This window comes from Narcine bancroftii, chromosome 10 (genome assembly GCF_036971445.1).
Source record: "Narcine bancroftii isolate sNarBan1 chromosome 10, sNarBan1.hap1, whole genome shotgun sequence".
Classification (NCBI taxonomy): domain Eukaryota; kingdom Metazoa; phylum Chordata; class Chondrichthyes; order Torpediniformes; family Narcinidae; genus Narcine; species Narcine bancroftii.
Genome location: NC_091478.1, coordinates 93,992,929 through 94,012,639, shown reverse-complemented (window position 1 = coordinate 94,012,639; position 19,711 = coordinate 93,992,929). Strand labels below are relative to the sequence as shown.

The following is a 19,711-nucleotide window of genomic DNA, read 5'->3' as shown; positions in this document are numbered from 1 at the left end:
CCACCCCTCTTACATTTAATCTCCATCCTTTTTTCTTTCAATCTTGCTCTCTCACCCCCATCTCTCTCCCCCTATCTCTGGATACATTCGAGACACCTGCCGCCTGAAGTCTCAAACAAAGAACATGGGATTGTCGACTGGCTAGGATTGTCAGCAGTGTGCTTGCTTGGAAATATTCTGTAGGACATTAATCATGAACAGAGTTTTTCCGTGTTCATAACCCATTCAACCCTGGATCACTGCAGATTGCTTGGAATTTCAGGCAAGGTCTCAGAGAATTCACCCTCGGAGCAGCTGTCAATATTTCAGCTGCTGGTCAGTGTTTGGTATTCTGTCTAATCCCCAGAGAATTAAGGAATTTTAATCCCAACAGTCTGCCACCAGACCACTCATTTCACACACTAACACTTACTGAGACTTCTGTAACTCCCCACCAGTTCCCCAAACCAACATGGATATTCCCCTCTCTGACCAACACCTTCCTTCTGCTCATACCCTCCTCAGCCTCCCCTCACTCACGACTGATGTCCCAGAGAGGGAGAGGGCACGAGGGGTGAGGAGAGGTTGCCTAGGTTGGAGTTATTTTCTTCACCGTCGGAACCAGCATTCCAGAGACCCAGACTAACCATCTGCAAGAATTCCAATCCTACCTTGGCAGCTGGGAATTTGAATTCAGTTCATTAAAAATAACCTAGAATTGGATTTTAAGAAAGCTTTGTTCTGCAGTCCTGACAAAAAAAATTTACTGGATTCTTGTAAAACCCATCGGGTTGCAACTATCCATCAGGAGGGAGATTGAAAACTTGGCCAAATGGTGCACCAACAACAACATCAAACTCAATGTCACCAAAACCAAGGAGCTAATTGTTGACTTCAGGAAGGGAAAATCCAGTGATCATTGGCGGATCAGAGTGGAAAGGGTGAACAAATTTAAATTCTTAGGAGTCACTATTTTTGAGGATCTTTCCTGGAATCAGCACATTAATGGATTGTAAAGAAAGCACGGGGTTGGCGCCAGAACAAGTGTTAGAGGGGGACATCAGCGTGATTGGGTTGGGCACAGACCAACACTCATAAACTTGCTCAGCGATTGGGGGGGTGCAGGTAACTACCTGCCAACGAACATGTTGCATGCATGGACTTTAGTAAGGTTTTGATAAAGTTGGTTAGGAAGGTTCCGTCGCTTGGTATTCAGGATGAGATAAGACATTGGTTCTGTGGGAGAAGTCAGAGAGTGGTGGTTGAGGGCTGCCTCTCAGACTGGAGACCTGTACTTAGTGGTGTTCCTCAGGGATCTGTCCTAGGTCCATTGTCATTTGTCATCTATATCAAAGATCTGGATGATAATGTGGTCAATTGGATCGGCAAGTTTGCAGATGACACTGAGATTGGAGATGTAGTGGACAGTGAGGATAGCTTGCAGTGCAATCTGGACCAGCTGGAAAATGGGCTGCAAAACGGCAGATGGAATTTAATGCAGATAAGTGTGAAGTGTTGCACTTTGGCAGAACTAACCAAAGTAGGACATATATGATAAATAGTAGGGCACTGAGGAGAGTAGTCGAACAGAGGGATCTGGGAATACAGATACATAATTTCTTGAAAGTGGTGTCACAGGTAGATAGTGTCATAAAGAGAATGTTTTGCATATTGGTCTTCATACGGCAAAGTATTGGGTTCATGAGTTGGGATCTTGTAGTAATGTTGTACAGGACATTGGTGAGGCCAAATTTGGAGTATTGTGTACTGTTTTGGTCACCTACCTACAGGAAAGATAGCAATAAACTTGAAAGAGTGCAGAGAAAATTTACAAGGATGTTGCTGGGACTTGAGGAGCAGGGTTACAGGGAAAAGTTAAACAGGTTAGGACTTTATTCCCTGGAGGGTTGGAGAATGAAGGGAGATTTGATAGATATACAAAATTATGAGGGGCCTAGACAGAGTAAATACAAGTAGACTTTTTCCACCAAGTTTGGGTGAGACAAGAACCAGGATTCATTGGTTACAGCTGAAAGGTGAAATATTTAAAAGGATGGTGATTGTGTGGAACGAACTGCCAGCAGAGATGATGGATTTGTGTTTGATTTCAACATTTAAAAAAAGATTGGATAGGTACATGGATAGGAGGTGTATGGAGGGCTAGGATCTGGATGCAGGTCAATGGCACTATGCAGAAAATAGTTCAGTATAGACTAGATGGGCTGAAGAGACTGTTTCTGCGCTGAATTCTTTGACTTAAACTACACTACCATATAGTCTATGTTAGCCAACTCCTCCCTCATCCCGTGGTAGTCTCCCCATTCAGGCATCATACACTGGTTTAGGATCTCACTTTCTCATCTGTCTGATTTAGAAAAGCAGCCAGACTGTGATCGCTCTTTCCGAGAGGATTCTGGACAAAGAGATTGAGCAAAAAAACAATCTGCTGGATGGAGTCAGTGAGACAGGGGAGGGTATTGTTGAGGCCAGTGTAAGGAGTAGAGTGAGTAAAGGTGATATGCTGGAGGAGTGGGAAAGCGGGTGTGGGAGGGGAAGGGTCTGTGAGCAGTGTGTGTATGAAGGGAGTATGTGAGGGAGGGGTGAGAGGTGGAGGGTATGTGTAAAGTGTGTAGAGGAGGGTGTAGGAGATGGGAGGGCGTGTGGGGGAGGATGTGTGGAGGAGGGAAGGAACTGCCATCAGAGCCCAGCACTGGCATCAGTCAGCTTTGAGGTAGGCCTTTCCTCTGCAAGTGTGTGGGGGAGAGGAGTGTGTAGGAGTAGGGGGTGAGTGGAGGTATGGCGGAGGGGAGGGTGTGTGGGGAAAGGAAAGGTGTGGGGGAAGGCACTGGGTGTGAGAGGGAATGATGTGTGATAGAGGGGATGAAGAGTGAGGGAGGGGATGGTGTAAAGGGAATGGTGTGCGAGGAGTAGGGGGAAGGCAGGGACTCCCATCGGAACATAATGCTGACGTCAGCCAACCTCACGATATCCCTTTCCTTTGCAGGTGTGTGGGGTGAGTATCCCTGAGCTGGAGCCAGCCACAGCACCCATTCTGTTCCCATGGCGAATGAAGGGAAGAGAAGGGTTAACGAGAGTCAGGCGGGCCTGGGTCATCCCTCCCATTGCTGTATCTGAGAACAGCCGGAAGATCCCTTTCCAGCTTGTCCAGGTACACATAAGGTTGTGGGGGGAGGGGGAGGGGGGAGGGTGATGTGGTGGTTGTCAGGAGACCTGTGAGTTCCTCACCAATCTCTTCCCAGTGCAGCAGGGCAGTCGCCTGTGTCCTGTGGGACTGTGCTATGTGCCCAGTGATTCCTGGAAAGGCAGGGACGGATGTGGTTTTGTGCTTGGAGATTCTGGGCACAATTTGAATTTAGAATTTTGGGGAGGAAATTTGGAAGAATGATAAAGGTAGTGTAGTGGATGTTGTCTGCATGGATCTCACAAGGCTTTTAAATGTCCCACGTGGAGGGCTGGTATACTAGGTAAAGACACAAGGGATCTGACATCTATTTGTAAATTGGATTCCTAATTGGCTGACCCCATTGAAAGCATACTTGCTGAATAAATAACAGTATGGTACAGAATGTACTCTGTTTAAAATTGGCAGAAGATGCAGAAAAGTAATGAATGAAGCTTAGAAAATCCCTCAAACGTCCCTCCCTTCAGGGACTCCATCTACCTCTCTGGTAACCTCGCAAAGCAGCCAAAGCACCGAAGGACCTACCACACCCTGAACAAATTCTCTCTTCCTTCTCCTATCAGGGAAGAAGGCTTAAGAATGAAATTGTCCACCAACATGTTTAGAGACAGTTTCTTCCCGGCAGCCATCAGGCTTGTGAATATTCTCACACAAAGGGCAGCTTTTATGCTGCCCTTGGTGCTATTAGATCTTCCTTTCCATTGTAATCCTACAGTATGATCTTTAATCAGCTGATTGAATGTTAGAGATAACCTGTTGGTTGGTTTGCAGAAGAACACTTCTCACTGTACCAGATGTTTTGTGACAAATAAACTCAAACATGGTTAAACAATGTATTCTCGCTGGAACATAGGCTGAAGAATGGTTTTAGAGAAGTTTATAAGATTAAGAGGGACTTAGAGAGGAGAGATAGCTAGTCTTCTTCCCAGCGTGTGAAAGTCGAAAACTAAAGTGGCATAGGTTTAAGATGAGAGAGGACAGATTTAAATGGGAGCTGTGGATAGGTTCTTTACGTGGAGGATGGTGGGTGTGTGGAATGAGCTGTGACAGGAGATTGAGGTGGGGACAATTATTAAATTTAAAAGGCGTTTGGACACCTACAAAGGAGGGAAAGGGATTGGTATGGATTGGCACTGTGGCTGGCATGGAGACACGAACCCTGATGAGAAAACACTGCACAGGACAGGCTCCTGGTGCAGCCACATTGCTGCTGGGAGCAGGTCTCGGGAAGGGAGTAAGCAGCTGCAAAGAGGAGAGAACATTGAGGGTGATAAATTCTGTTTTATTTGCCATCAGATTAAATCAGACAAGCTCCCAAGCAAAGTAATCTACAGCATAAAAGGCCCTGGGGTGGACGAGGAGCCAAAAGGAATCTTCACCATTGACCCTGACACGGGGTTGGTCTTCCTGACCACAGTGCTAGACCGAGAGGAGAGGAGCAGTTACAAGGTAGGGGACCTAAGCAAATGAAAGAGAGTGCAGTGTCTCCGCAGAGCTGAGGTAACAGCCCTGATTTGTTCCTCACAGATCAAAGCCTATGCTGTGGGTGAGACTGGAACACCACTGGAAGATCCCACTGATCTGGAGATCATTGTCATCGACCAGAATGATAATCGACCCACCTTTGACCAGCAATGCTTTATAGGACAGGTGCTGGAGGGGGCAGCTCCAGGTTGGTAACAAAAAGTAATTGATTCTACTGTCATCCGATCAAGAGAGTCAGGTGTAAATGTATGAGTCTTGCCTCATCATTAGATGCATATCCTGCACACTGCCACACCAAGAACAGATCATGGATTCCCTCCCCGTAGCCAGTTTGATGTTGTCTCCCTCCAAGGTCAGAGCCTACGGTTGCCAATTGACACAAACGTTTCCAGCATCATGTTTCTCAGGACTGATGACACTGAAACATGACTTAAGAACTGAAACCTTTGTCTGATTCAAGAGCTCAGTGACCCATGGATCCTCCTCCCAGGGTTACTGTCAATCACAGATCACATCCCACAACTCTACAAGACGTTGGTGATACCACATTTGGAGGATGGTGGATATGTGGAATGAGCTGTGACAGGAGGAGATTGAGGTGGGGATAATTATTAAATTTAAAAGGCGTTTGGACAGCTACAAAGTTAGGAAAGGGATTGGTATAGATTGGCACTGTGCATTTCTGGTTACCAAGCCAGAGGAAGGTCATCAATAATTTGGAAGGGGTTCAGAAGAAGAATGTTGCTAAGACATTGGAAGAGGATGGGTAGGCTAGGTCTTTATTCCCTAGAGGGAAGGAAGCTGAGATTTAATCTTACAATGTTTTATACAATCATGAAAGACATGGATAAAGTGAATTCTCAGAATTTTTCCCAGGATAGAACATTCTAGAACAAAGGATGTCGGTTTATGGTGAGACAGGTGAGATTTATGAGAGGCAATTAATTCTACTCAGCAGGTAGTCCATACCTGGAATGAGCTGCCAGGGTAAGTTATAGAAGCTTGTACAGGTAGATCCCCTACTTACGATGGGGTTCAGTTCCAGGACTTGTATCGTAAAGTGAAAATATCATGAGTCAGGGTCTACTGCTCTCTCTCTGTCTGCATTCTCTCTCCCTCCCCAGCAACTGCAATCTGTACATGCATTCCAAATCACCTTTTTAAAAAAAACGCCATTGGGACCGTCAAAGCACGATACAGGTAGACCCCCAACTTTCCTTTATTCAAAATGGATTCTGATCGTCGTTACTTCGAAATATCACAAATCGGAACATTGTAAGACGGGGTCTATCTCTACAATTTGGATACCTTTATGGATAGGAAAGGTTTAGAAGGATATGGACCAAATGCAAGCACTAGCTGAGAATGCCAACAGTTGGCACAGAGCCAGAGTCTGTATGACTGTCTCTAGGGTTAAAGGATATTAAGGCCATAAGATGAGGGACCAGAACTAGACCATTTGGCCCATTGAGCCGGGTCTGCCACTTAAGTCAAGGTAATGTTTTTTTTCTCAATCTCATGAGCAAAATAGAACCATAGAACATGTCTGTGCTGAACTATTATTCCGCCTAGTCCCACTGATCCACACCTGGCCCATAGTCCTCCATATTTCCTCCATCTATGTACCAATCCAATCTTTTAAATGTTGAAATTGAACCAGCACCAACCACTTCTGCTGGCAGCTTGTTCCACTCTTACCACCCTCTGAGTAAGGAAGTTCCCCCAAATAGTCCCCTTAATCTTTTGGACCACCCTTAACCCATGTCCCATGTCATTCTTGTCTCACTTCACCTCAGTGCAAAAAGCCTGCTTGCATTTACTATATATATATATATACCCTTATAATTTTGTAAATCTCCATGAAATCTTCACTGAAGCTCCAGAGAATAAAGTCCTAACCTGTTCAATCTTTCATTATAACTCATCTCTTCAAATCCTAGCAAAATTCTTGTAAATCTACTCTACTGTTTTAATCTTATTGACATCATTCTTGCAGGTTGGTGACAAAAATTACACACAATACTCCAAAATTGGCATCACCATTGTCTTCTACAATTTCAACATAACTTCCCAACACCTGTACTCAGTCCTTTGATTTATGGAGGCCAATGTTCCAACAGCTCTCTTTATAACATGATCTACCTGTGACACCACCTTCAATCAATTATGTATCTGTATTCTAATGTCCCTCTGTTCTACCAGGCCATTTACCAAGGTTTGGTCTACCAAAGTCAGAATTAAATTCCATCTGCCATTTTGCAGCCCATTTTTCCAGTTGGAACAGATCCTCACTATCCACTACAGCCCAATCTTAGTGTCATCTGCAACTTTGCTGATCCAATTTCCCACATTATCATCCAGATCAATGACAAACAACAATAGACACAGCACAGGTCTCTGAGGCACACCACTAGTCACAGGCCTCCAATAAGAGAGGAAATAATCTCCTAGCACTTTATGGATTCTCCTGCCTTGCCAATTTTAATCCAATTTATACCTCATCCTGAAAGCCATGCAACTGAACCTTCTTGACCAATCTCCCATGCACAACCTTATCAAAGACCTTACTAAAGTCCATGCCAATATCCACTGGATTTTCAGCTTTTCTGGTAACATCCTCAAAAACCTCTACAGGATTGGTTAGAGTGACCTACCACTCACAAAGCCTTGTTGACTATCCTTAATCAGTTCTTGTCTATTAAGTACTTATGTATTCAGCCTCTTAGGATACCTTCCAACAATTTACCCCCTTCTGATGTCAGGTTCATTGGCCTATAATTTCCCAGATTATACTCCAGCCTTTCTTAAACAACAGACCAACATTAGCTATCCTTTAATCCTCTGGCACCTCACTCGTAGTTAAGGATGCTAGGGTGCCTATCATTTCTGTACAAGCTTCCCTCATGATCCAAAGGAATATCTTGTCAAGCCCTGGGGATTTATACACCCTTATTTACCTCAGAAAAGCACCTTCTCCTCTGTAATTTGTATAGGGTCCATGACCTCACTGCTGATTTGCCTCACTTCTTCCAACTTTGTATCTATTTCCTGAGTAAATAGAGATGCAAAAGATCCATTAAAAATCTCCCCCATCTCTTTTGGCTTCACACATAGATGGCCACCCTGATCTTCAAGAGGACCAATTTTGTCCCTTGCTATCCTTTTCTTTTAATATATTTGTCACACCCTTGGGATTTTTGTTCACCTTGTCTTCCAGAGCAACTTGATGCCTTTTAGCTCTCCTCATTTCCTTATGCCCTTATACCTGCTATGCCCCTCCTTCTTCATAACCAGGGCCTCAATGTCTTTTTAAAACCAAAGTTCCTTATCCCTGTTAACTTTGCCTTTAATTCTGATGGGAACATACAAACTCTATTCTCAAAATTTCACATTTGAAATCCTCCCACTTAACAAACATATCTGTCACAATCAATACTTGACAGATCCATTCTGATTCCATCAAAATTAACCTTTCTCTGATTTTAAAATCTCAACCAAAGGACAAGACTCATCCTTTCCATAATTATATCAAAAGTAATGGCATTATGATCACTAGATCCTTAAGCACACTTCTGTCACCTGTCCTGTCTCGTTCCCCAATATGAGATCCAGCATTATATTTTCTTCATTCTCCTGAACATATTTAATAATCTCAAACTCATCCAGCCCTTTTACAGTATGGGAGTCCCAGTCGATATATAGAAAGTTAGAATTGCCTACTATTGCAATCTTTTTTCTTACAAATACCTGATTTCTGTCTGCAATGTTCCTCCAATTCCTGTTGACTATTGGGTGGTCTGTAATACAGTCCTTTTAATGTTGTAATTCCCTTTCCCATTCCTCAGGTCCACCATGTTGCCTCAATAGATGAGCCTTCAAGTCCGTCCTGACTGAGAACTGCTGTGACATTTTCTCTGACTGGCAATTCCATCTATATCCTTTCATCCCTCTCTCTCACATCTAAAACCATGGTACCCCAGAATATTGAGATGGCAATCCTGACCCTCCTGCAACCAAATTTAGGGGCCACAATGTCATAGCACCATGTGCTGATCCATGCTGTAGGCTCATCTGCCTTTCCTACAATATTCCTTCCATTGAAATAGATGCAACTCAGAACATTATTCCCACCATGCTCCACCTTTCTATTTCAGTTCTTGTCCACAGCATTAACAATATATTTTTCTACAACCATTCCACTATTTGCTTTGGCACTCTGATTCACTAGTTTAACCCCTCCCCCCACCCCCCCCCCCGAGTATACCCTCCCACAAGGATATTGGACTCCCTCCAGTTCAGCTGAAACAGGTTCCACCAACTCTGAAAAAGAGTCCTATAATCTGAAGCCCTCCCACCTGTAACATCTCATTAGCCATGTGTATTAATCTACTATTTCTAGCCTTACTAGCACATGGCACAGGTAGTAATCCAGAAATTACAACCCTGGAAGATCTTTTCTTTACCTTAACATCTAACTCCCTGAACTTGCTTTGCAGGACCTCATCACCTTCCCTACCAATGTCATTGGTTCTGACATGGACCACAATATCTGGCTGCTCACCTTTCCATTTGAGAATGTCGTTAACTTGATCCAAAACATCCCAGAACAGGGAAATTGGAAGACCAGCCAGGCTTAAGAACATAAACCACCAAACAGCATGGAAACCCACAAATCTCCTTTAAATTCTCCCCCTCACCTTAAATGCATGTCCCCTTGTTTGTGTAATTTAAATCCTGGGAAAAACGTGTTTGACTATCTACCCTACTTATAGGTAGCTTCAGATTCTTGAGGCATTGTATTCAATCTATTTTTAATAGTTTATATAATATCTATGTTGTATTAGATCCTGATATATTTTTGTTAGGGAATATGTAATCATTAATTGATTTAGGCTTAATTGATTATTAGATTTCTTGTATTTATTTAGCCTTAGTGGTGGCCAAAAAATGTATAGCGCTTATTTGGAAAGATAGAAATATACTAATCTTAGATAGGTGGTATTTAGAGATGAAGTCTTGTTTAATTATGGAAAAGATATTCTTTTCAATTTAAGATAGGATGTCTTTCAGCTGAAGTGGTCTCCATTTGTTAAGTACATGTAATTAAGTTTGACTTAAATTTTATGTTCTATGTGTGATATTTTAGATTTGATAACTTTTTTTTATTAGTATTTTTAATTGTTATTTTTCTTTTTGTTTGTCTGAGTTTTTTTTATATATAATATTATTAACTTTATTAATTCTTCACTCTTTATTTTGGGGGGGTGGTTTTTTTTAATATATACATTTTTTTTTAGTGGCCGTATATATGGTGGGGGGGGGGGTTAGACTAATCTAAGTTAGGTCATTAATGTTGTGTTGTAATAATTACTTTATTTTTCATTTTTCTCTAAATGTAATTTTTTCTGTTTTATTCATGTGATAAAATCTTTAAATAACGTTTAAAAAAAAAAAAAGATTCTTGAGGCATTGGGGCAATTCCAAACCCAAAAAGACAGTTCAGGGTGGACACATTGAGCCTCACTGGATGTGTCTGGAGATTCACATATGGCTGGGGTAGCAGAAAGCACTAATCATAAATTAGGTTCACAAAGGGATGGGAGGTTTAGAAGCACTTCTTCCTTGGCACTGTTTTTCTTACAGGGAGTCAGCTAGTACCTCCTCAGACAAGGGCTGTGGGAACCTGAAGGATTATCATAGGCCATGCTGGAAATGTTGAGATGGCATGGTGGTATTTTTTTTAAGAGTGGGGTAGGGAAATGGGCCAATCTCCATCCATGGTGGGCAGGCTGGGAGCTGCCCCGGGAGGTGTAAGATGAAGTGGAGAGTGGGCTGTTTGGGTGACAGAAAGCCTGCTGATGAGTGTGTGTGGGATGTTGCAGGCACACTGGTGATGCAAGTGGCTGCTTCTGATGCCGATGACCCTCAGACTGACAATGCTGCCCTGGGTTACTCCATAGTGGGGGACGGAAGAGGAATTTTCCGCATCGATCCTGTGACAGGGGAGATCCGCACGGTTGGAGTGGGACTGGATCGGGAGGTGAGCAATGTATTAATAAAATATGATTACCACCAAGAGACAGGAGGAGCCCATTGTGCTGGTGTTGATGGTGGTGTTGGGGATGGCAGTGATGTGGTGGTAATGGTGCTGATGTTGGTGGTGTTGAGATTGTTGTTGATGCTGGTTTGAGATTGATGGTGGTAGTGGTTTTGGGTTTGGTGGTGGTGCTCATGTTGAGGTTATTGGTAGCGCTGGGATTGATGGTGGTGCTGGGGTTGGGGTTGATGTTGATGGTGGCACTGGTGTTGAGGCTGTTGGTGCTGCTGGGGTTGATAGTGATGTCGTTGGTGATGATTGTGTTTGGGTTGTTGGTGGTGTTGTTAGTGGTCCTAGTAGTAGTAGTAGTTGGTTTTATTTGACACTAATAAAGAAACAAGACAATGTTTCCCTGAACTCACGGTGCTACATAAAAACAACATAACAAGTACAAACTGCATAGAAACAGAAGCACCAGGTCCTGAAGAGGGTGCAGTGAGCAACTGCTGCGCAACTATCTTGGGCCTTGGCCACCACTATATCCCGCAGGACAGGGAAATATCACAAAATTAAGTTATATCTCTTACATACACATCTCCAATGGGGTGATGTTGGAAATGGAGTTGATGGTCTTGCAACCAACTGCATGTATCTGTCTGAGATCCCCTGGACACTAAATGTCTCTACAGACTGAGGCAACAAGTTCCAGTCAGGACCAGGTACAGGGTACTTTGGACACTTGGCCAAAACTCAAAGCCTTACAACCTTGGAGATGGTCCAAGATGATTCTCCTGCAGTTCAGGGTAATTTAGAGATGAGGAGCTTTGAAAGACAGAATCATTGATATTAGAGAGATTGGATCAAATAGTTTGGCAGGTTGAGGATTGGGGTGTTTCAAAATGTAGAAAAGTTGATGAGATGAGATTGGAGAGGTGGAATTGTAGAGTGATTTGGTAATGGGGAGATATGATTATCCAAGTGGTGGTGAATCTTTGCCTTTGCCATCTTCTGAAGTCTCTATACTTCTGAGGGGCATGAAATGGTGGGATTACTTGGCTGGGCAGGCAGTGTCTGTGGAGAGAGCTCATTTCAGGTCTATGAGCATTGAACAATTTTCAGTGTCCTGACTGCTGGTTTTGTGTCTACAGAATATTTCAGTGTACAATCTGACTCTACAAGTGGCTGATCTGGCAGGCAAAGGACTCTCCAACACTGCTTCCGCCTCTATCTTCATCGTTGATGTCAATGACAACCCTCCAGAGTTCACCATCGCTGAGGTTTGTGTGATTACTGTATCTGTCACCGGGCAGATTATTGAGAAATTTGGGCAGAGCCAGTAGACATCATCAAGGTGAAAGGTCAGCTGTTCTTCCCATGACCAAATTTGGAGCAGATCATTGAATGATGTTTTAAAGCCACAATGGGCGCTCATCTGCGCAAACTTGTGGGCACCCAGACCAGAGTCCTGGCCCAGTGAACAGCCAGGTTCTAGCTGGATCTCCTTCTGACATCAGACCCTAGATCCAGAATTGGTTCCTACCTCCTCACTGTGGTGTGGTCCCGACCTTAGCACCACTTGACCAGCTGAGGCTGGGCAGCTGGCAGGATGTCACTCATTGAACAGGGTTGCATTTCTGTGGAGCTGACTGTATAACCCTATTACTCTTCCTGGAGAAATATAACTTGTTCCTAATAACCTTGAACCTTTCCCCCTATAGTTCACTTTTGATGTTACGGAGGACATGATGGGAGCAGAGATTGGGAAGGTCACGGTGGAGGACAAAGACCAGCCTGGGACCCTCAACTGGAGAGTGAAATACACCATCATTGAGGGAAATGACCAAGGGCTCTTCAACATCCAGACGGAGCCAGACACCAATGCAGGCATCCTATTTGTTGAAAAAGTAATGGAAAACAGCCTTTCAGAAATTGTTTAGCAATTAGACAAACATGGGTGTTTTTAGGAAGGGGTGGAACCCTCTCAGCCTGGCCCATGGGTATATTCACCAAATCCTAAATCTGCCACCAACACCAACTCGGTAGTGCACAGGTACATAGGAAATGCAAACAGGTGGAGTCCATTCAGCCTTTCTGTCAAATGGTGATCCTTCCAACTTTTAGTTTAAAACAGTTCAGGGCAACACGGTTAGTGAAACAGATAGAGCAATGCTATTACAATGCTAGTGATCTAAATTTTAATCCAGTGCTGTCTGAAAGAAGCTTGCACATTTTTCCTGTGTCTGTTGAGTTTCTTCCAGATGCTCTGGTTTTCTCCCACCCTCCAAAAACATGTGTGGTTTGTGGTGGGGTGGCACAGGCCCCTGGGCTTGAAGGCACTTGTAATGATGCTGCATCTCTAAATTAAATAAAAGTGGGTCTGGGGTCAAAGGACAGACTCCTGAGGGATATGGGGCAAATGCAGGCAAATGGGAGCAGTTCAAAGGGACAAGTTGGTTAGCATAGACATTGGGCCAAAATGCTTACTTCTGTGCTGTACGTCAATAATTATTGCCCTCAGGATCTGAGGTCAAAGAAAATCAAATTCCTAGTGTTTGGGTTGGTGGTATTTGGTGAAGGGGTTTGAGGTGTGTCAGCCACTTCTAAAACCCACCACTTCCTCTACCGCAAGCTCCAGACTTCCCATTGCTGTTCCTGAGAGATCCCTCACTTTGAGGGGAAGCAAAAACAGCTGGAGCCCCAGGAGTAATGGAGGGGCCCAGTTGTGCATCAGAGCCTGGAACACCTGGGCAACATCTGTCCTTCAGATGGAGGCAGTGACTGACCTAGTAAAATGGGGAGATGTTAGAGTGGGGATGGGTATTTTGGGCTGAGGGTGGGAATTTTAGGATGCTGGGACAGAGGTGGGGATGTGGAGTTGTTGGGTAGTGTTAGCATGGGGATCTGAATCTGAGAGAATGTTGGGTCCTGGGGCAGGGATGGGGATAGGGTGGGATTTGGGGTGCAGCAAGGGGCTGGCTGGATTGGGGGAGTTCAAGGACTGGACAGTGACCTTAGGGTTTCATTCTGCTCTCTCCTGGTTTCAGAGGCTGGATTTTGAAACTGCAAACATACACACGCTGACCGTGCAGGCGCAGAATTGGGCTCCTCTGAGTGCAGTAGCTCCCCACACCCACCTCTCCACCACCAAGGTCATTGTCACCATCACTGACGTGAATGAAGCTCCACATTTTGTGGAAGATCCTCGAGTGCTGAGTGTACCTGAAGGATGGAGAGCAGGAAGCGTGCTGACGGTGTACACGGCAACTGACCCCGACATCACACCGCACCAAAACATAAGGTGATTATGACATTGTGACCCCTCCATGGCCCACCCTCTCTTCCTCCCCCAGACCATGGGGTTGACATTCTCTTCATGGGTGGCACTGACTCCTTGTTCCATAATATTATCACCACCACCCATAAACTGGGGTGACATTCCCCTAGAATCACTGATGTTCCACATGTGCAGGTGTTTTTCAAAACCTGGTCCATTTTAACTGTATCTAAATCTTTCCCGTGTCCATTGTTTGACATGTCCAGTGTTTGATGTGTCCAGGTTCATGACATGTCCGTGTGTTTGATGTATCCAGTGTTTGACAAGTCCAGGTATTTAAATAAGTAACATCCTGGATTGTTTTGTTCTCTCTGTATGTTTGTCCCTCTCTCTGGGTCTTTGCTCCACCTCTGTATCTTTGCCCCTCTCTCTGGGTCTTTGTCCCCTCTCTCTGTCTGTTCCATCTCCAGGTTTTTGCCTGAATCTAGGAATTTACTCTCTGGGTAACTGCACCATCTCTGGATCTTTGCACCCTCTCTGGCTTTTTGTCCCATTCCTGGATCTTTGCCCCTCATTTTGGGTCTTTGCCCATCTCCAGGGTTCCTGTCAGTCTATCTGGCGTCTTCTCTGGTGTCTCCCAGGGTCTCGGCTCATGTAACCCTGTGCTTCCTAATTCTAGTTACCATGTCCAGTATGACCCAGCGGACTGGCTGACCATTGATGTGGACAGCGGGGAGGTCATTCTTCAGCAGGACATCAGGCGGCAGTCACCGTTCCTGCACAACCACCGGTATACCGCCTTGGTCACCGCCACTGATGACGGTGAGGGGGAAGGGGCAGCAAATGGGGAGGGGTGGTGAAATTTATGGTGACAAATAGGATGAGCAGGGTGGTGAGGAGGGGGCTCTGAGGGAGAGTAAAGTGGTGCATTGAGGGGGGTGGTGGTGAGAGGGGGCACAGAAGTCAGAAAAATAATGGGGATGGTGAGAGGTGGATGAGGTGGGATGAAAGGCCTGTTTCTGTGCTGCACAATTCTATGATATTTCCATCTGGGGGATCTTGGTAGGAACCTGAAGGAGATAGTGTTCCTTGCAGCTGTTGGAGACAGAGAGGGTGCATTTGGGAGGAGATGTTGGAGTAACTGCACCATTGTGCACTGGAAGTGGAGGAAGGGAGTGTTTAGTGTGAGAGATCGGGTGTTATTCCTGTGTGTTGCTTAGTCCCGAACGGTGTCGATTATCAAGTTAGAGGGTTAATGAACATTGAAACAGGCCTACTAGTCCAACTTGTCCATGATGACTAAGCCAGTCCCATTTTCCTGAGTTCAGCCATAGTTGAATGTAAATTTAAATTTAGACAGACAGCATGGTAATAAGTCCTTTCGGTCTATCAGTCCATGCCTCTCAATTACACCCAATTAACCCACAACCCCCATACATTTTGAAGGGTGGAAGGAAATTGGATCCCCCAGGGAAAACCCACTCAGACACCGGGAGAACGTACAAACTCCTTACAGTGTGGAATTTGAACCCTGGTCCCAATCGCTGGTGCTGTAACAGCGTTGCACTAACTACTACGCCACCCACTGAACAGTACAGGCTGGAACTTTATCTGAGACAGCAGCGGAGACAGAAATCTCCTTCCCAATCTCAAGGCCATGGTTGGCAGATTAAACCAATATTGGAAAGAAAACTAATAGATTGGTGAAGGTCGCAGCATGCTGTGTTTGTGCATGAACGCAGTAAGTTAGTTTGCAGGTGCAGCACATCATCAAGAAGGCAACTGAAGCGTTGGCCTTTATTGATAAAGTGATTGAATTTAAGAACAGTGCAACTGTACATAGTATTTTAAAAAGTGGCAGTAAAAAGGTAACTGTTATTAACGGATTAACTGGAGCCAATAAAAGGAAGGGAAGCTGAAGTTAAGCATGACTGTGGAGTAAGAAGTGTGTTAATGGTACTTGGATGCTTTGGCTTGAGAGGCTTCACAGGGAACTAGGTAAAACCCTTAAACCACTCAAACATTTCTAGTGGACTGGTCTGAGACTAAACAATGTTTAGTTATTGGCAACATAATAAGATATCAAATTACAACCAATTAAATAAATTAAGAATGCAGAGCCAGATGATGTCCTGTAGCTGCATGTTGTGGTTCCAGGTGACCACATTGACCTGATTGTGGCACAATGGTTCAGGAAGCCATGCAAGAGGGAGGGTAGAGATGTCATGGTGATAGGGGCTTGTCAGGAGAATCAGGGTTGGCGTAGGAACAAGTCTAATCCGGGGGCATTAGGGTAACTGTGGGGGGGGGGGCACAATCTGTTTGAAAACTCGCTCAATTGGGGTGGGGGTGGTGATCGTGCCAATCTGCCTACCATGAACCTCCTCCATCCCCCTCTCTCTGATGTAACAAGTGTGCTGCTTATATCACATGTTGACTGGTAATGAAGTGATACTAGTGGTGGGGGGGGGGGGGTGGTTACAATACCTCATTTGGCGGGGGGCAATGCCCATGAATTTATAGACACTATTCTCTGTAGCGAGCATCGTGAGTCCTGAAGGCTGTGTTTCCAGCTTGGTGCCTGGGTACAGGATGTCTCATCTGACCTGCAGAGGAATTTGGAGAGGGAGGTGAAGATCTAGTTGTTGAGACTTGTGTGAGTACCAACAACTCGGGTAGAACCAGGAAACAGGTTCTGCTGAAAGAATTTAAGCAGCTGAGGATCAAATTAAAAAACAGAACCAAAAAGGTGATAATCTCTGAATTGTTCCCCAAATTGTAACAGTATTGATAAGATTAAGGGAGTAATGCATGGCCCAAAAACTGGCCTTCAATTTGTGGGACATTGGCAGTCTTTGTGGAAGGAGGGAGCTTTTCTGATGGGACAGTCTCCATCTGAACTATACTGGGACCAGGATCCTGGTGAATTGCATACTAAGGGCTGTGGATAGGCTACTAAATAGCTGGGAGGTTGATGGGGGGGGGGGGGGTGGTTAGGGATTGGAAATGTTTGGATATAATTGAGAGGAAGGAGAGTGCAAAAGTTTAAAGTCTCCAAAATAAAAGGCAGGACAATATTTAGAAAAATAAAAATGTAAGACTAAGACAAATATGAGAAGGGCAGTGAACACTGGGCTTAAGGTGTATTTGAATACAGACAGTGTACGAAACAAGTAAATGATCTTAAAGCATAGCTAGAAATTGGCAGGTACAATGTTATGGTCACAACTGTGACGTAGCTGAAAGATGATCACAGCTGGGAGTGAAACACCCAAGGATACATGACCTATTGAATAGGCAAGCAGGTAGACAGAGGGGTTGAGGTGACTGTTGGTAAAAAAGTGAAATCAAATCCTTTGAGAGAAGGGACATAGATCAATGGATGTAGAATCCTTCTGGGTAGGGTTTAGAAAGTGCAAGGGTGAAAAATCCCTGATAGTGTTGCATACAGGCTTCTAGATTGCAGCCAGGACGGTGGAAGTAAATTACAATAGGAGTTGGAGAAGCCATGTAGAAAAAGAATTGTTATGACGATCATGGGGTACTTCATTGTGTAGATAGACTGGGAATATCAGGTTGGCACTGGTTCCCAAGGGAAGGAATTTGTTGAATATCTATGAGATGACTTCTTACAACAGCTTGTGGTTAAGATAACTAGGGAAAAGGCAATCCTGGATTTGGTACTGTGCAATGAACTGGATCTGATTAGAGAGATTGAGGTAAAAGAACTATAAAGAGGCAGTGATCACAATATAATTCATTTTGCAATTTGAGAGGGAGAAGTTAAAATTGGATGTGTCTGCATTACAGAGCATAGTTGATTCTTTTTAAGTTATTATGTAAATGATTTGGATGATGGATTAGAAAGTTTTGGGGTCAAATTTACCGATATAGAGAGATCGGAGGAGGGGCAGGTAGTGTTGAGGAAGCACTGAGTCTGCAGAAGAACTTAAACAGATGAGGAGATTGGGCAAGGAATGGCAAGTGAGGAGATTGGACAGGGAATGGAGTACAGTGTAGAGAAGTATATGATCATGCACTTTGGAGGAAGAAATAAAGGGGCAGACTTTTTTTCTAAACGAGCCACGAGTTTAGAACGCAGAGGCGCAAACTGACTTGGAAGTCCTCGTGCAAGACTCCCTAAAGGTCAACTTGTGTTTTTGACAGGGATGGGATGTAAAAGCAGGAATGTGATGTTGAGGCTTTATAAGGCATTGGTTAGACCACACTTGTAATATTGAGAGCACTCTTGAGCTCCATATCTAAGGAAGGGTCTGTTGGTGTTGGAGAGGGTCCAGAGGAGGTTTACAAGGATGATCCCTGGAGTGAAAGGGTTTTCATAGGAGGAGAGTTTTCAGGGTCTACGATCGTATTCGCTGTAGTTTAGAATAAATATCATTGAAATCTATCGAATACTGAAAGGACTGGATAGAATGGATGAGAAGAGTCTGGGACCAGAGGGCACAGCCTCAGAAGACAAAAACATCCCTTTAGAACAGAGATGTGGAGGAATCTCTTTATCCAGAGGGTGGTGAGTCTGTGGAATTCATTGCCATCGATGGCTGTGGAGGCCAAGTCATTGAGGATCAGGAAGGGAATCAAGGGCTACGGGGGAAGGCAGGAGAAAGGGGTTGAAAAAGATGATGGAATGATGGGGTGGACTCGATGGTTCAAATGTGTCTTATTACAGTTGAGGCATGAGAGAGGTGCTAGCCAAAGTTGATTGGAAGGAGTCCTGAGCAGGGAGGACTAGAGTAGCAATGGCAGGGGTCTCTTGAAATATTCATAAGATCATTTCTGGTTTGCTATCGGTGACTGGTGTTCTACAGGAGTCTGTGTTGGGTCTGCTACTTTTCATGTTGTATATAAATGATTTAGATGACACAATTGATGGTTTTGTGGCCAGGTTTGCAGATGATATGAAGATAGATGGAGGGGCATGTCGTGTTGATGAAATTGGGAGTCTGCAGTACTTAGACAGGTTGGGAGAATGGACAAAGAAGTGGCAGATGGAATACAACATAGAGAAGTCTATGGTTGTGCACTTCGGTAGAAGAAATAAAGAAGTGGACTATTTTGTAAATGAGGAGCAAATTCAGGAAGCAGAGGTCCAAAGGGACTTGGGGGTCCTAGTGCAGGATCCCCTAAATGCTAAATTGCAGATTGAGTTGGTAGTTAGGAAGGAAAATGCAATGTTAGCATTCATTTTGAGAGGACTGGAATAAAAGGGAAAAGATGTAATGATGAGGGTCTACAAAGCATTGGTTAGACCACATTTAGAGTATTGCAAGTAGTTTTGGGCTCCCTATTTAAGAAAGGATGTGTTGGCATTGGAGAGGGTCCAGCGGAGACTTGTGAGAATGATCTGAGGGATGAGAGGAGGAACCTTTGAGTGCTCTGAACCTGTAATCACTGGAGTTCAAAAGGATGAAGGGAAATCCCATCGAAACATTCCGAATATTGAAAGGGGTGAATACATTGGATGAGGAGAAGATGTTTCCAGTTATAGGAGAGACCAGGGCACAGAATACAATAAGAGGTTGTCCCTTTAAAAACAGAGATCAGGAGAAATTTCTTCAGCCAAAGGATGGTGAATTTGAGGTATTTGTCGTGACAGTGGGCTGTGGAGGCCAAATATTTGGTATATTTAAAGCAGAGATGGATAGGTTCTTGATTAGTAAGGTTGTCAAAGGATATGGGGCAAAGGAAGGAGGATGTCGTTGAGAAGAAAAAT

The 19,711-nt window shown here is 44.2% G+C and overlaps 1 protein-coding gene and 1 long non-coding RNA gene across 6 annotated transcripts in view; one reads left to right on the top strand and one right to left on the bottom strand.

The window, feature by feature from the left end:
* The window catches only part of LOC138744978 (uncharacterized), a 49,471-nt gene that overhangs the window by 12,737 nt on the left and 17,023 nt on the right, over positions 1–19,711 (bottom strand). For 3 of the 5 annotated variants that reach the window (XR_011345904.1, XR_011345903.1, XR_011345906.1), the window contains exon 4: positions 16,465–16,583. This is a non-coding gene — a long non-coding RNA (uncharacterized lncRNA). Of the gene's footprint in view, positions 1–7,503; positions 7,715–13,425; positions 13,923–16,464; positions 16,584–19,711 lie in introns of those variants that run through there. The other 2 variants (XR_011345907.1, XR_011345905.1) reach the window with 2 other exon arrangements.
* cdh15 (cadherin 15, type 1, M-cadherin (myotubule)) overlaps positions 1–19,711 on the top strand; it is a 40,357-nt gene that overhangs the window by 9,361 nt on the left and 11,285 nt on the right. Inside the window, exons 2-9 of the mRNA XM_069901934.1 lie at positions 2,984–3,148; positions 4,478–4,630; positions 4,709–4,853; positions 10,549–10,706; positions 11,852–11,980; positions 12,422–12,607; positions 13,748–14,001; positions 14,657–14,799. Coding sequence (XP_069758035.1) covers positions 2,984–3,148; positions 4,478–4,630; positions 4,709–4,853; positions 10,549–10,706; positions 11,852–11,980; positions 12,422–12,607; positions 13,748–14,001; positions 14,657–14,799 — 1,333 coding nt within the window. The remainder of the gene's footprint in view (positions 1–2,983; positions 3,149–4,477; positions 4,631–4,708; positions 4,854–10,548; positions 10,707–11,851; positions 11,981–12,421; positions 12,608–13,747; positions 14,002–14,656; positions 14,800–19,711) is intronic.